Below are 16,411 nucleotides of genomic sequence, written 5' to 3' on the forward strand. Positions count from 1 at the left end.
TACTCCTAACGAAGAAATTGTCAGGGCGCCCAAGGTCCAATAACCTAAAACCACGAGAAAAAAGTTATAAGCATTTTTTAGTTAGATAAAATCAAAAATTTTGATTTTATCTCTTTTCCATTGTTGAAGTTCATTGTTGGAAGCATGAAACATTAAGTTTTAATTCAGTTTTTAAACCGCTTTTTCTACACGAAAAATGTATTTTAGTGCTTTAAGTTTGGTATGGTTGGACCCCGGTTTTACCATGTGAAAACGCCAACCCGCTAAAAGAGCTAGAAAAAGCACTAGAAGCAATTAAAAGTTGGTGACAATTCATTTTAATTTGCTTTTTGACGCAACATAGTTAGCGTGAAGAAATTGCTGGATAATATTAAGTGTTGCCATTTCTTGTTTGAGTTTATGGGACATTCCACGGTATTTTTGACATTATGTAGAGTCCATAACGTGACCTTTTTTTGCCATAACTTTTTAATTTACCGTTTGATTTGCAAATTGTTTTATTTTGAGCTGGTGTATTGGTAGGAAAAGATCAAAATAAAATAATATGCTAATCAAACAGTAAATTAAAAAGTTATGGCAAAAAAGGTCACGTTACGGACTCTACATAAATGTCAAAAATACCTTGGAATGCCCCTTATACAAAGGTTTCACGTATAAACTGAGTTTTGCAGTATCATTTCATTCAGTAAGATTTTAGTTTTTCTGGAAATTTGACGATCTTTATCCACTGGCATCAAATTTTTGGCAGCAATGCCAGCGCGACAATTGTTCTTCCTTTGCATACACAAACAAATAGCAGGGAAATATCTATTTGCACAGGGTTATCGCAAAGCAGGGTGCTGTTCAAGAATGAAGTCATGCTTTAAGGTGGGATTCATTTAATTGTAAGTTTGTGACAAGGAGGAGGAAATTAATGATAAGAAAGGTATACAGTGAGGAGAATATGACATAGCAAGATTTTTTTTAAATGAAAATGGCATTTGTCAAGCTGTTTTTCATAAACAAAAAGAGAATGGGTATGGTGAAGTGTGAAACTTTGTGACAAAGAGAGAAGGCGGTCAAATATGTCAAAAAAAAGTGTGACATTAGCTATGCACAGCTCTTGACCATAAAAAAATCACAAAGGCAAACTTTTAAAAATTGTACTACTACTGCAACGTCCAGTGTTTTCGAATGGACAATTTTTCGAATGGCGATCTTTATCCATTGGTGTCATCTTTTTGGCACCAATGCCAGAGCAAGAAATGCTTTCCCTTCGCATCATAAACAAAGATTAGAGAAATATATATTTTCTCACTGCTATCACAAGGAAACATATGTTATCCGAAATGAAATTATTCACGTCAAGAATTTAACGACCGCGCCAATTTCCCAATCATCAAAATATCCCCTTTCATTCATCTTGAGATTAACATACAAAAAGGTTTGATTGTTTTTTTTTTTTTTTTTTTTTTTTTTTTTTTTGCACAAAAGCGTTATTAATAGGCTATGCTACACCGCATACAGAAAATAAAATCGGAATAAATTATTACTGTTTGGTAGTGTGAGTCCAAGCAAAAATTATATGCTCCCAGATGTACACTAAACAAATGTAGGGAAATTCATATAAGTTTTCTCAAATATTCAGTAATGAATATGGTCGAATTTCGATCGCTGGGCGAATTCTAGTTATTATGAATATTTAGGAAATTTCAATTCACTTAATTGTGAAAGCAAAATAATAATAATAATAATAATAATAATAAGTTTTTAGTGAGAACTGTAAAATGATTCTGTGTTTATCAGAAACACAATTGGTTACTTTTTTTGCATTGCACATGCAATATATGTAGTTATTGCACACCAAGGGCACCCATATAGGGGGGAAAGTGGGGGCTCAAGCCCCCCCCCCCTTTGAAATTAGAAATTCCTTGCTTTTAGTACTTTTTTCTTTGCAAAAATGTAAAAAAAATTCTTCTCCAGCAATCAATGAATACGTTATTAAAAATGTCAAATTTTACTAACTCTAATCTGTACTGAAATAGGTTTCTATGGGGAAAATATCCAGCTAAACCATAAGAAAAGCATCTGAGCCCAGCCCCCCCCCCCTCCCCTTTTACATTTTGCATATAGGCACCCTTGTTGCACACCTAAAAAGTATTTTCTTCTGTCCTACATCTTTTTTTTTTTTTTTTTTAATGTTCAACATTTTGTAAAAGTGGTCGCTTTGAGCCCTGTGTAGCTTCAAAATTTGCTACGTCTGAACAAGTCACAGATCTAAGCCAGCGAAATTACTGCTCCCCAGTGAATTTATGAAACCAATTTTACATAATGTTAGAGAAATGGCATGTTTAACAACCATAGTTTTACAGCAACATTTCTCAGATAACATACACTTTCAAAACAGAGCTTAAGAATTCAAAGCTATGGTACAAAAAGATGCAATTGAGAAAATCTTTAGTTCAATAAAGTTACTCAGCCTTTCATTTAGTTATTACCACTTATCAAATATCTATAAAAATAAGAACAAAGTTACACCTCTTTTATAGCATTTCTTCCAGTTTCAAGATGATAGTCCATAACATCCCATGCATCCCAATATAGAGGGATGTCATCATATATTAAAAATCTGTTTCCAACACTGTCGGCAGCAATGGCTTCCTTGCGACACTCGGATAATATTAGTGATGACACACAGCCTTCTTGATTAATAATGGCTTCGATGAACTGATTTTTCAAGAAAAAAGTTCCATCTTTTTTTTGCTCTAAAAAAAGCAAAAGACACGTACATAAAGAAAAACTTAATTGAAATTTCAAATTATGCTTGTATGCTATGATATACAACATTAAACAAGGCAGGAAACATCAATAATTTGTGAGAGAGAAAATACAGCATAAAGTTTTTAAAAAAAAAACAGAATTATAAAATTAAAAATACCCAAAGAAATACCATACAAAATTGATCTCTTATCCCCTACAAAGAATAAGATTTGGAGAACATTTAGCTTTAAAATCAGAAAAAGAATAACAATTGCTAGCAATAATATTAAAATGGTATTTTTTCTGCAAGTGTAATTAATAGCACCATGTATAATATAGGTTCGCTCAAGCAATCAATATTCGTGGGTGTCAGGTTTTAATACGTATAATTCAGAAAAAGAAAAATACATCTGTCTACACAAGTCAATGTTCAAAAAAAGTAAAATATGATGAAATCCTAACAAATGTTATAAATGCAAAAGCCAGTTTGTTTGTTTGTAACATTTTCAAGTCATAACTACTCAACCGATCATCAGGATAGAACATAGGGTACCTTTTATATCTAAAAAAAAGTATTTCATTGTACTAAATAGGCAGCAAATCATATTAAGCACCTTTACATTCTTGAACTATAAATTGGACAGTGAAGAACATGCAGTGAAGAACATCACAGAGAGTTCAATAAAAAAAAAAGTATCACAAAAGATGTTTGTGATTACGCCAATTACAACTGCATCTCAAAAATTAATTACGCTCAGACTTACCTACAAGAACAGAAGCTTTTACTGCAGATAATCCTCGAAGCAGTTGATAACCCATTGGTCCAACAACAACAGGAACCAGGGTTCCACCACCACCCTCATTGCTAATATTTTGCATAGCTTTTCCAACACCTTCAATCCACATGCGTCTAGAAATTTCATCTTTATACCATGGCACCCGTATAAGCTCAGTTCTGTTCCAAGAAAGGACATTAACCAAGACCAATTCTTCCTCTTCACCTCTACCTTCTGGAACACCTATATGTACATAAGTGGCAATGATGCAAGATGCATTTTTTTTAAAAGCAATAATATTTTTCATTTTTAAATTTATATGTATCTTAATATATAAAAATCTTCTGTGCGTACGTTTGTCACCACAAGGCTTTTAAACGGCTGGACTGATTTTGATCAAATTTTTTGCATGTAATTAAGTTGCGGCAAGCATGGTTTCGAAGCGAGATGGATCAAATCGGAAACGGTTTTGTTAATTAATTAATTTAAACATTGGATGGTAAAATCTCTCACATGATTAATATTTATTTTAACCCATTGTTGAGCGAGAACTGAAATAAATATTTAACCCATTGCCAAAGGACAATAAGAAAGCTAGCTCTGCTTTTATAATGAAATTTCCTACTGTGATATGTCAATTGAGAATAGATAAAACGTAGAGAGAGAGAGTGAAGCCTTCATTTCTTAAAAGTAACGATTTTAGGTCACATGATATATTTTTAAATAAAATACTGCAAGGTTCACGCAAAACGAGTATTCTGTCGTCGTAGTTGAACCATGTGACCGGATCGGTGCTTTAGGTTTTCGTAACCAAATGATCAGAAAGTACCCCACCTAGCAACATTCGTTTCTCGGCTGAAATCCATCTGAGTTTTGGCACCAATGTCAAGAATAATTTAAGGATTATCTAACTAATCAGTACATTATTAAAGGAAAACATTATGGAATTTAAAGATGAAACAAATTTTATTTTCTTCCAGATAAATTACAACAGGGTAGTTCTGTACACAAAAGATCAGTGAAGTGGAAGATCTTTATCTTTAGTGGAAAGAACAAAATAGGCAATATATGATGCTTAAAAAGTTTTGGTTCAAAAGATCGAACCACTAATCGGTCGGAGTTGGCTTCTCTCACTGATCGGCTGGACTACAGTAACGTGGTGGCTTGGCTACTTTGGTTATAAACAACAGAGTTGTGTGATTGTTTGTTTACATTTTAAAGATACTGTTAATGTAATTTATTGTATTTTTTGTTTATTTGGCGAAATATTTCAAATTGCAAAGAATTGTTTTTCGTTTTTTAAGAGTTTTTAGTCATTTTAGTTGAAGAATGTGTTTATTTTACATCGGGAGGGGGGGGGATGAGTGATTTTCGCTTATTCAGAGAACTGTTTTTACCTTTATCATTGTTCTAAACGATATCTTTTTCATATGGGGGATGTTGCAGCGGGATTTCCCATTTGTTCCAGATGGGTAGTTAATTTTTACACTTAATATCTGAGGACGCTTTTTATCTTTTGAGTATGGCTGAAAGAACAAACCATCAAGTACAAGAGAAAAAATAGTTAATAAAACAACTGCTCAGTGGGCATTAGATAAATCAAGTTGCAATAAATATACGAATTCTGACACTATAGCAGCTTAAAACATTTTTTCTAACTTATTTTTTCAATAGAACCGTTCAAGCACTTGATAGTTTATTGGAATTTTTTTACTTTTCAATTTATAAAGTTTGAACAGAACAACATCTGTCGGGTCCTCTAGTATATATATATATATATATATATATATATATATATATATATATATATATATATATAAATATATATATATATATATATATATATATATATATATATATATTTCATTATTTTTTTTTTTTTTTATGCAATCAAACAGTTGAAAATATATAGCCAAGTATACATTTTAAAAACACAAAAGAATTTTATTCTATTTTGATTTTTTCTCAGAGCATGATATTAACATCCTTTCACGGGAAAGTTTTGCTGGATTTGGTGCAGTTGAAGTTTAAGACATAAATGAAGAACCTTTTTTTTAACAAATAAATGGGAAAAAGGAATTATTATTGATCACAAAGATTACTAAAACAACAACGTTAAGCATTCACAATAATAAAATTTAAGAACTTAATCTAAGAGCAACAACTAATCGTCCTCACCAAATAAGCGACGAACAGCAGTATCCATTAAGCCAGCGGCTCCTTTAATGACCTCTTTATAGTAAAAAGCAGCTTCTTTGTGAACATCTTCAATGGATGAACCTGGCAAAACATCATGAAACTGATTTAACAGCATAATTTTCCATAACCTTTCCAGTTCTAATTCAGGATATGCTTTCTTATCTTCATCCCTGCATGCAGCTAATAGGACACTATGCAGAAGCTCTGTGTCTCTCAGCAGAATCTCACATTGACGGTTCAAAAACTTCATTTTAGCTTGGCTAGTATAGGTTCCGTTATGAAGCTCTAAATACAGTTCTCCAGACCATTTGCAAAGCTCTTTAACATGCTTATCTTCAATTATCCGAAAAAATTGATCAGGTGTGCCATGTTGAACTCTAATTGAACAAGAAAAACAGTGTATTACAAATCAATATAGTATGCATCAAAACTTTTGAATTTATCATAATCGAGGATGGGGAGTTTTCAGATATTTATGGACATTTTTAATCAGCCAACAGTATACAATCTATCAATTCATTATTGTAATTCACAGAAAAAGAAAAACAAAATTGTGAGTTGAAATAAAGGTTCTTACTGGTAATCTTTTAAAATAATTTAGAATAAATTCATTACTTTTTGCACTCATAATTAGGAGCCGGATTTTAATGGCTTAAAACTATCACTAGAAATCTCCATTGCAAAAAAAAAGCTATCAAAATTTCGAACAAGAAGTTCCATCTAGAACTATACGAGCCTACTTTCCTGTATACCCATACTACTTTCTAGTACCTGATCAATATTCTCAAAAATAGCTAAATTTCAAAAATAATAAAATATTCCTCACTCATCTAAAAAAATTATATGCGTAAAAAAAACTGAACAACTAAAATAGCCGCTCATTTTAAACAAAGCAGCTAATACACTTTTTTCCATTAAAAAAATTCTTTAACAGCTTTCAAAATGAAAAAATAATAATTAATATTAATAAGCTTATTAAAATAAATACATCATATCAAAAAAAATCGTTTCTTTTTCCTCTGTAGCCAAAAATAATTTTTTAAATGAATTAATGCACTTACCAAAATTAATAAAAACAATAAAATGTCAACTTAAAGAATTTTCATTGTCAAAAAAAAAATCGTCTGCGCATATCTTTATGTAGAAACATAAATGGCTTTGAGTATATTCGCCAAAAACTGAATACCTAAATTAAAACTTTAGCGTAAAAATAAAAAAACAAGTCAGATCAACAATAATTATTTCACAGTCAAAACCATAGCTGCGGAGTCGGAGTCAATCTCATTTTGGGGTAAAGGAGTCGGAGTCGAATATCTAAGAATCGGAGTCAGTCATTTGTCCTCCGTGTATAATCAGAAAATGAGGGGCTTCCTCCGAATCAGACGTGCTTCCACACGCTCCGCATTCCATTTGCCATAGCTACAGAAATATAGCAGCTAGAGAGTCATATTTTATACCAATTCAAAGATCTTGTTGAACTCTTCCCGTAGAGTAGCTGCACACGGATTTTGGATCATCCATTCATTTGCAATCAGTTAATTTCATCTTTGAACATGTCCCCGCCCTGTTTTAAGCACATTGTCTGACTGAATAAAGAATTGGAAAACATCGCGGGCCACCTTGATCCACTTCTTGCCATTGCACCACCACGGACGACCTATCAATGAAAAGCTTATTTTGCAAGCTCCAAGAGGATACTGGTTATTTTGCCCTAGCGCCAGGGACCTAAACAGAAGGACACCTTAAACTATCGCTGAGACTACCCGGTTTTTGCAGCGCTAGAAACACCCCGTGCGACCTTCGACCCCCGCCGTGCAAGCACCCCCGCTCCTGCGGGATCCCTCAACAGCGTAGGAGATGAATGCCAGGGGGAACATTTAATGTAAACATCCAGCATCCACAGTGAACGCTCACGCCTCAGCGAACCCAACACCTTCCAGGGGACCACCCACAGAGTATTTCTGCATTGCGTATCCAAGGGATCTTCCTCACAGTGCATCATTTACTTTCAGTGAACATTGTGTATTCTCATGTGCCCAGAGTGTTTACTCCATCTCACACTTCAGAGTCACCATAGCAGACTTTTATGGACTTTCCCTCTCCGACTGACTAGGGAACGTGCTCTAGTTGCCCCGCTACACTATAAGCCCCATTCGTCATTCCTGCTATCATCACCTGAACTGTCGCTCACATGTTGGCTAATTACTGCTCTCCATCCAAGGAACTGTATGTATAAAAATTTTAATAGTGATTTATCAACATTGCTTTACGGTTTATTAACATTCACTGCATTCTGCAGAGTATATCTATGTACAATTTACTGGTTTTACGTAATTATTTTTCACTATTGGAATTTATTATTATTATTTTTTTTTATATATATAATTTTTATATATATATATATATATATATATATATATATATATATATATATATATATATATATATATATATATATATATATATATATATATATATTTAATTTAACATTCGCTGTATACTCCAAAGTATAATCTCCGTACATCTTACTTATTTTACACAGTTACTTTTCACCAATGTGTTTTACTATACATATATATCTATATTTTAACATTTTCTCCATATAATTACCTTTTTTGGATTTAAGGTGCCTCAAGCAGAGCGACGCTAAAAAAAATTTTAAATGCATTATGCCTGGATTTCCCTGGTTAATTAAATTATCGTAACTAATTTTTTATGCTATATTTTTATGCGTCTTAAAAATTCAAAAACTGTTGAAATGTCATGGAAATATTCATTTTACTCAGAATTTAAGAGAGTTTTCTCCTTGGACTAAATCACAATTTCCGGAATTACTAGCTTAAATAGTCTTGTCCAATTAGTATACAAAATTAGAAGCTCTTTGAACCCTATCAAGTAGACATTCATTCAGCTCAGATTTCGAGACAACATTTTTTTTTTTTTTTTTGAAGTCACTCCTCTTTTCATTGATTAGCATCTGAAATATTCGTTAAATACTTATCGTTTAAATACGATGGAAAATACACACGAGGTCGTACAAAGGCATTCTCCCCCTCATTGGGTGTTATAGAAACTGGACTCTAAGATGACCTCTTTGGGTAAACTTCCTCACCCAACCTCCCCACCCCCCACCAACAGTACACCACCAACACCCTCACTCTCCTTGCAATCTTCAAATTCCACAGATTTTAGTGAGATTTACATTGGTCCTTTTGAAGACCATTTTCATAAGACCACCCAACCTCCAATAAATTTCATAACATATGAAAACTCAGTAGATGATATATTGGATTTCTTTGACACCATTATCTCGGGCAAGGATCGAAATCGTCACATCTTCTTGAAGATTGGATTACGAGAGCAAGTCAAATCTGCCCTTGCGCTACTACGATTTAAGCTTAAGGATAGCCAACAGAACCAATTAACTTCTTCCCCCACTGGAATTTTGCCCATCGATGCAAATAATGTCATAAACTTACGCCCTGAGCTCAATTTGACTGAGAGTAATTCCCAGTGTGACCAACCAGAGATCACATATACCACAGCTGGCACACAGACAGAGCTAATAGTTGATTCCCCCACCATCCTTTCGCCTTCTCCTCTCCAACCCGTTAAAAATCCTGCCTCTCCCCCCCTTTAATGACCCCCCGTCCTATGCTTCGGCAGCCAAAAGAAATGTGCACACCATGTTAGTGTACCCCACCGACCCCAATTGCACATCATCTAAAAACCTCAGGAAGCTCTTGGAGACTAACTTCGATCCATTGAAGGACGGTATCAAAGTTTCAAGGGTCAGGTACGTGGCTAAAGGGGGAGTGGCTATTGACCTGCCAACACAAAATGATTATTCCTCTCTACAGGAGAACCTCGCAGAAGTCCCAGTCCTAAAGGACAAAATTAGCGTGCGAGCACCGAGACTCAGATTACCAAGAATAATCCTCTACGGTGTCACACCTGACTTTGACGGCCCAGTCCTACAAGATATTCTCTACAACGATTTTGAAATTCCCGAACACGAGGAGGTCTCCCCGTGTTTTAAACTTTCAGGGAAAAACGGCACTAATAACTGGGTTTTCCAGTGTTCCCCAAGCGCCTACAACTTTATTATGTCCTCCCCCAAACTAAGCCTTTCCTGGCGGGTCATCAGCATCCGAGAATTCCTCGGAATTCGACGATGTTATGCCTGCCAGGGCTTTGGCCATGTCGCCTCGGACTGCAACAAGCAACGCAGTTGCTGCTATTGCTCTGAGGACCATGGCAATGAACCTTGCAATGCAACCCGATCATTTTGCACGAATTGCATCAATTCCAATGTAAGCAAACGCACAAACTACTTTACCGATCACGCAGCAAACGACTCTAAGTGCCCTTTTTATTTGAATATTGTTAACAAAGTTAGATCCCAAACGAAATATGAATGAAACGTATCAAAATGCAAACTCTGAGATTTCCCTTCCATCCACTAGATTGGCAAATTCTTCATCTTTTAACCACTTAAATCTAAAACAATTTTCAACAGTTTCCCCAAATTCATTCACCTCAGTCTAAACTCCCTCTCTGAAGATTGTTCAGATAAACCTTCAAAGAGCGGCTGCACCTACATCCTTACTTCAACAATTATTATCAGAACAAGAAATTCATGCATTCTTGGCTCAGGAACCATACTTGGTCAAGAAACAAATTTGCAATATCCCTTCCTCCTGGGGCCGAGTCTTGTCAACCAGTGGTCGTGCGGCAATTTTCCTACCCACAGATAAACTTAAAACTATAAGTGCCTTCCAGTCATATGACTTTGTGGCAGTAAAGGTCTCAATGGACACCTCCCCCTTCATTTTGCTTTCAGCATACTCGTCCCCGGCCGAACCAATCGAAGAACTTCTTCTCGAGCTTTCGAGTTTCATTAACTCAATAAATCTCATCCCCATCCTCATCGGAGGGGACTTCAATGCCCCTTCTAGAACTTTCGGTTATTCCAGAGACGGGGCAAGGGGAGAGGCCGTCCTTGATTTTGCCGCTACTTTGAATTTAAACATGTTGAACTCTCCCAACTCCCCTCCCACCTTTCAAACAGCACATGGTCATGGTTGGCCAGACCTAACCTTTTCCAAAAATATTTGCAGCAACATTAGCTGGGATGTCAGCAATATCATATCAGCAAGTGATCATAAATATATTTTTATTAATATCGACAGCTCTTTTTCAACCTCACGGTTCATCCGCTATAAAACTTTATATACTACTATACCATTTGAAAAACTGCTCAAAGTTAAACTGCCACCAATAATTGCCCTACTTCCAACCCTAACCACATTTGATGACCTTGATCGATTCACAACAGCTCTCACACTCACTATACAGGACTGTGCAGAGCTAACTTTCAAGAAGAAAAATTTCGCCACACCTTCACCGGCAAAATGGTGGCATACAGGTTTGACTGTTCTAAAAAAGTGTGTCACTGCTGCGAGACGCCGTCTCCAGCGCAACAGGGGTTCCTCACTGGAGAATCAGTTCAAAGTCATTTACAAAAAAGCACTAGCCAAATACAAATGAGCAATACGCCAAGCTAAAACCTCTTCCTGGAAAACCTTCTGCACACACAGCAAAAATGTGTTTGGCAAACCCTACAAAATCTGCTTCGGCAAAGCTTTCTCCCCAACTTATATGCATCAATCATCCGCCACTACTGATACCGAAGATTCTTTTTGTCAAAAGATCCTGAACCATTTTTACCCAGAAGACCAACCAGATCCTCCAGTCGATCCCCCTGTCCCACCCTCAACCTACACTCCTTTTACGAGGGAGGAGGTTGAACATGCAGTTCAGCTCCTCCCTCGCAAGAAAGCACCAGGTAAAGATGGCCTGGACTACATTATATGGACTGCTATTCATCGCACCTTCCCCAATTTCCTTAAAGACTACTTCAACGCCTGCCAAGCACTAGGCGCTTTTCCAAAACCTCTCAAAGAGGGCGTATTGATACTTTTCCTGAAAGCAGGTAAGGATCCTTCCCTCTTTACCTCCTTTAGGCCAATAATTCTTCTGCCAGTGCTTTCAAAAATCTTTGAAAGAATCTTACTTTTCCGTCTCCAAAGCCACCTTTCCCTTAACAACCTCCACCACCCAAACCAATTTGGCTTCGTCCCGCGGCGTTCCGTTAATCATGCCTTGGGTGCACTATTTGCAAAAATAGAGGAAGGAATTGCAAGAGGGCATCAAATGGTGCTTATCTCCCTGGACATTGTTTCAGCTTTTGACAATCTTCCATGGGATAAGATCATGTATTACCTCGCCGATTCCCACTGCGATGAGGGCATTTTAAATATATATCGCAGTTTCCTCTCTCACAGAAAAATTTTCATTCAAACAGGCACAGGTTCATGCTCTATCCAACAGAAAAAAGGTTGTCCGCAAGGTTCCTGTAGCGGACCGGAACTGTGGAATCTCGTCGTGGCTTCACTACTTCGAATTCCATGGCCGGATCACACCCACGTGCAGACCTTTGCGGACGACATTGCAATTCGCGTTTCAACAAGGCGCACGCATGATCTGCAAACCTTTGCGCGCGACACTCTTTCACTAGTCAACACCTGGCTGCTCGAGCATGGCCTGACTGCTTCCAATTCCAAATCAGCATATATGCACCTTAAAGTCCCAAGGAATCTCAAAAGAGCCCCCACTCTTCTAATGGGAGACTTCCACATCATCAGAAAAAATAACTTAAAATATTTGGGGGTGGTACTCGACAATTGCCTAAAATGGACGGCTCACCTCGACTACCTAAAAACTAAATCAGTAACACTTCTTAGCAAATTTCAAAGATTAGCGGGGGGTAATTGGGGCATCAGTTTTCATCAAAGACGTCTACTTTACAAGGCGGTGGTCGAATCCTCCCTCATGCATGCAGCTGGCCTATGGGGCAATTATCTAGGAGTACGCCTCGTAAATAAAATCCATTCTATCCAACGCCGTTTCCTTCTTGTTCTTACAGGTGCATATTCCACAACCTCACATCAAGCCCTTTACATACTATCTGGGATCCCCCCTTTGGAACTACTAATAAGGCAACATATGTGGTCCTTCAACATTCTAATCAAACAAAAACCAATTCATCTTGACGGAATCGAATTCCAAAGTACGCTCTTTGAAACTGACGCTCCAAAATGGTTCAAATGCTCCTACGAACAACTCGTAGACACTAGCTTCATCCATACTGAAGAGATCCATCCAAACCAACTTTTACCCCGCAGAATTTACACAGATGGTTCAAAAACCATGACTGGTGTGGGCTCCGCGTTTGTTTCCTTTTCGGGTAACACAATTACAAGTTCCTCTTCGGTGAGACTTCGAGAGGGAAACTCAGTCTTCCAAGCAGAACTTTTGGCCATCAAAAATGCAATTGCTTATACGCAAAGCCTTCCTCAATACTCGTTCCAAATTTTCTCTGACAGCCTATCATCTCTATTGGCCCTCAAAAATTCTTTTAGCAAAAATCAATTAGTCCAAACAATTCAAAAACAGGTACTCAGCTCTACTAAAAATTTTGACATCTTTTGGGTAAAAGGCCATTCAAACAACAGAGGGAATGACGAAGCTGATCATCTTGCCAAATTAGCGGCAGACACTACCGGACTTCAGGAAGACGCGAGTGTCCCATATCCCGCGTCACACCTCAAGAGGCTATTAACGACTCAGCTTTGTATGGATTGGCAATACCGATGGGACAACGCGGAGACGAGCAGAGGATTGCACGATATGCTACCAACAATCAAGCTCTACCCGCGCGTCTCACACCGTTGCCACACCATTTTCTCAACAGGTCACGGCCCATTTCCTTCATATTTGAATAGATTTAACATTATCGACTCTCCTCTCTGCTCTTGCGGAGAAATAGGGGACAGCCTCCATTACATCTTTGACTGCCCACTGACAGAAGCCCACCATCTCCGCTGTCCTTCGGGCACATCCCATCAACAACGCCTGAAGCATGCACTTAAACTGCGGCATAGCACCGCGCGTCTTAACACAATCTTCCATTCTTTATCAACTGAGGGTTATCTGTACCAGAGCTCAATCTAATTTCTTTTACTCATGCATTTTTATTCACCCACAGCTTTAGTATCTAATGGTTGCCTCTTTAGACATTCTGTCCTTCTGCATGTCTTCTATTACATTGTACAATCTAATGATTGTTGGCTTTGTTTTTGGTGAATGTAGCTGAGTGTATTGTCTGTTTGTGTCACTTTGTTGATTTGCTACCACTATTCAATGGTGTATAGCTGTGTACCCTGTTTAATGTGTATATATATATATATATATATCTATATGTATGTTTGTATATGTGTGTGTATGTTTTATTATTATTATTATTATTATTATTATTATTAATCTTTATGTGATTTTAAAATTGTGTAAGCAAAATTCCTGTCTGTCGGAATATGATTTCATGTATTTTATGCATTATGTACGACATATACAATGTATCAACTCACCGATTAACACAGCTGTCTCCAGGGCCCCATCCAACCGTTTAAACCACACATAGTGGTAGGTACGGGGGACCCTGGAGTGTTATGTTATGTTATGTCCTCCGTGTATAAATTTTTGCCAAAGCTACGAAGTCAGAGTCGAAGTCGGGAAGTCGGAGTCCGATTAATTGTCGTGCACAGGAGTCGGAGTCGGAGTAAAGAGCCCCCAAAATTCTTCTCTAAGTTGTTTTTCAGACTTCGGAGTCGAAGTCTGAAGTTTGGCTTCAAGAGCTATTTCCAACAAAATTTGTTTGAAGTAAATCTGCCTTCAAATACGGAATCTACATTGACTTTCAGTTTCCCTGTAGGCGCTAATGTTAAAGGATTTGAACTGTTCAAAACTGAACGGAAAATTGTTCAAACCAAAAAGATATTTTATATACAAGTTTTTCATCAAAAGCTTTTTCCTACAAAGTTTGTTTGAAGCAAATTCGCCTCACAGTTCGGAATTGCCTTGAATTTCCCATAGGCACTAATGTTAAGTTTTTTTGAATTGTTCAAAATTGAATAAAAAATAGTTCAAATCAAAAAGTGAAATATGGGAATGAGATGTCCTTGCCGAGATCTTTCGAACAAAGAAAAGGTTTTTTTTGAATCGGACTATTCATTCAAAAGTTATTGGGGGGGGGGGACAGACAGACATTTTCCCCCATCTCAATACCCTATTTTCCAATTTTAAATTTTTCAATATTTATTTAATTATTTTATTTATTTTTGACTTTTTTTTGTTTTTCGCGATATTTTTAAAATGCATTAAGCCTTCTTTGATGCTTTTTTCCTCTTTTTCTGACTTTTACTGGGAAAGTAGGCTAAAAACCATATTAATTCACAATATTTCATTTGTAAACTCACAAAGAATTCCACAAAAAAAATCATATTTAGAGAAATAGAGATGCAATTTTTACTTCAATTTAAAAATTCAATTTAGCATAAAACAAGAAGTTCTGGCTAGAACTAGACGAGCCTACTTTCCCGTATACCCATACTACTTTCTAGTACCTGATCAATATCAAAAATAGATTTTTCCAATAAAAAAATTTTTAACAGCTTTCAAAACGAAAAATTAATAATTAAAATTAATAAGCTCATTAAAATAAATACATCATATCAAAAAAAACGTTTCTTTTTTCCTGTTGCCAAAAACAATTTTTAAATTAATTAATGCACTTACCAAAATAAATAAAAACAATAAAATGTCAACTTAAAGAAAAAAAATTTATTGTCAAAAAAAAAAAAAAATCGTTTGCGCATATCTTTATGTCGAAACATAAATGGCTTCGAGTATATTCACCGAAAACTGAATACCTAAATTAAAACTTTAGCGTAAAAATAAAAACAAGTCAAATCAACAATAATTATTTCACAGTCAAAACCATAGCTGCGGAGTCAGAGTCGAATATTTAAGAATCGGAGTCAGTCATTTGTCCTCCGTGTATAAATTTTTGCCAAAGCTACGAAGTCAGAGTCGAAGTCGGGGAGTCGGAGTCTGATTAATTGTCGGGCACAGGAGTCGGGGTCGGAGTAAAGTGCCACCAAAATTCTCGGAGTCGAAGTCTGAAGTTTAGCTTCACGAGCTATTTCCAACAAAATTGGTTTGAAGTAAATCCGCCTTCAAGTACGGAATCTACATTGACTTTCAGTTTCCCCGTAGGCGCTAATATTAAGGGATTTGAACTGTTCAAAATTGAACAGAAAATTGTTCAAATCAAAAGGATATTTTATATACAAGTTTTTCATCAAAAGCTTTTTCCTACAAAGTTTGTTTGAAGCAAATTCGCCTCACAGTTCGGAATTGCCTTGAATTTCCCGTAGGCACTAATATTAAGTTTTTTTGAATTGTTCAAAATTGAACAAAAAATAGTTCAAATCAAAAAGTGAAATATGGGAATGAGATGTCCTTGCCGAGATCTTTCAAACAAAAAAAAGTGTTTTTGAATCAGACTATTCATTCAAAAGTTATTAGGGGGGACAGACAGACCGACAGACATTTTCCCCCATCTCAATACTTTACTTTCCAATTTTTAATTTTTCAATATTTATTTAATTATTTTATTTATTTTTGACTTTTTTTGGTTTTTCGCGATATTTTTAAGATGCATTAAGCCTTCTTTCATGCTTTTTTCTTTTTTTTCTGACTTTTACTGGGAAAAAAGGCCAAACAAGAGGGAAATT

General features: G+C 36.2%; 1 protein-coding gene across 1 annotated transcript in view; it reads right to left on the reverse strand.

Moving 5' to 3' along the window:
- LOC129216045 (alpha-mannosidase 2C1-like) overlaps positions 1 to 16,411 on the reverse strand; it is a 64,823-nt gene that overhangs the window by 14,260 nt on the left and 34,152 nt on the right. The window contains 3 exon segments of the mRNA XM_054850224.1: positions 2,518 to 2,744; positions 3,504 to 3,758; positions 5,694 to 6,091. Of these exon segments, the coding sequence (XP_054706199.1) occupies positions 2,518 to 2,744; positions 3,504 to 3,758; positions 5,694 to 6,091 (880 nt within the window).

Source organism: Uloborus diversus, chromosome 1 (genome assembly GCF_026930045.1).
Source record: "Uloborus diversus isolate 005 chromosome 1, Udiv.v.3.1, whole genome shotgun sequence".
Taxonomy (NCBI): domain Eukaryota; kingdom Metazoa; phylum Arthropoda; class Arachnida; order Araneae; family Uloboridae; genus Uloborus; species Uloborus diversus.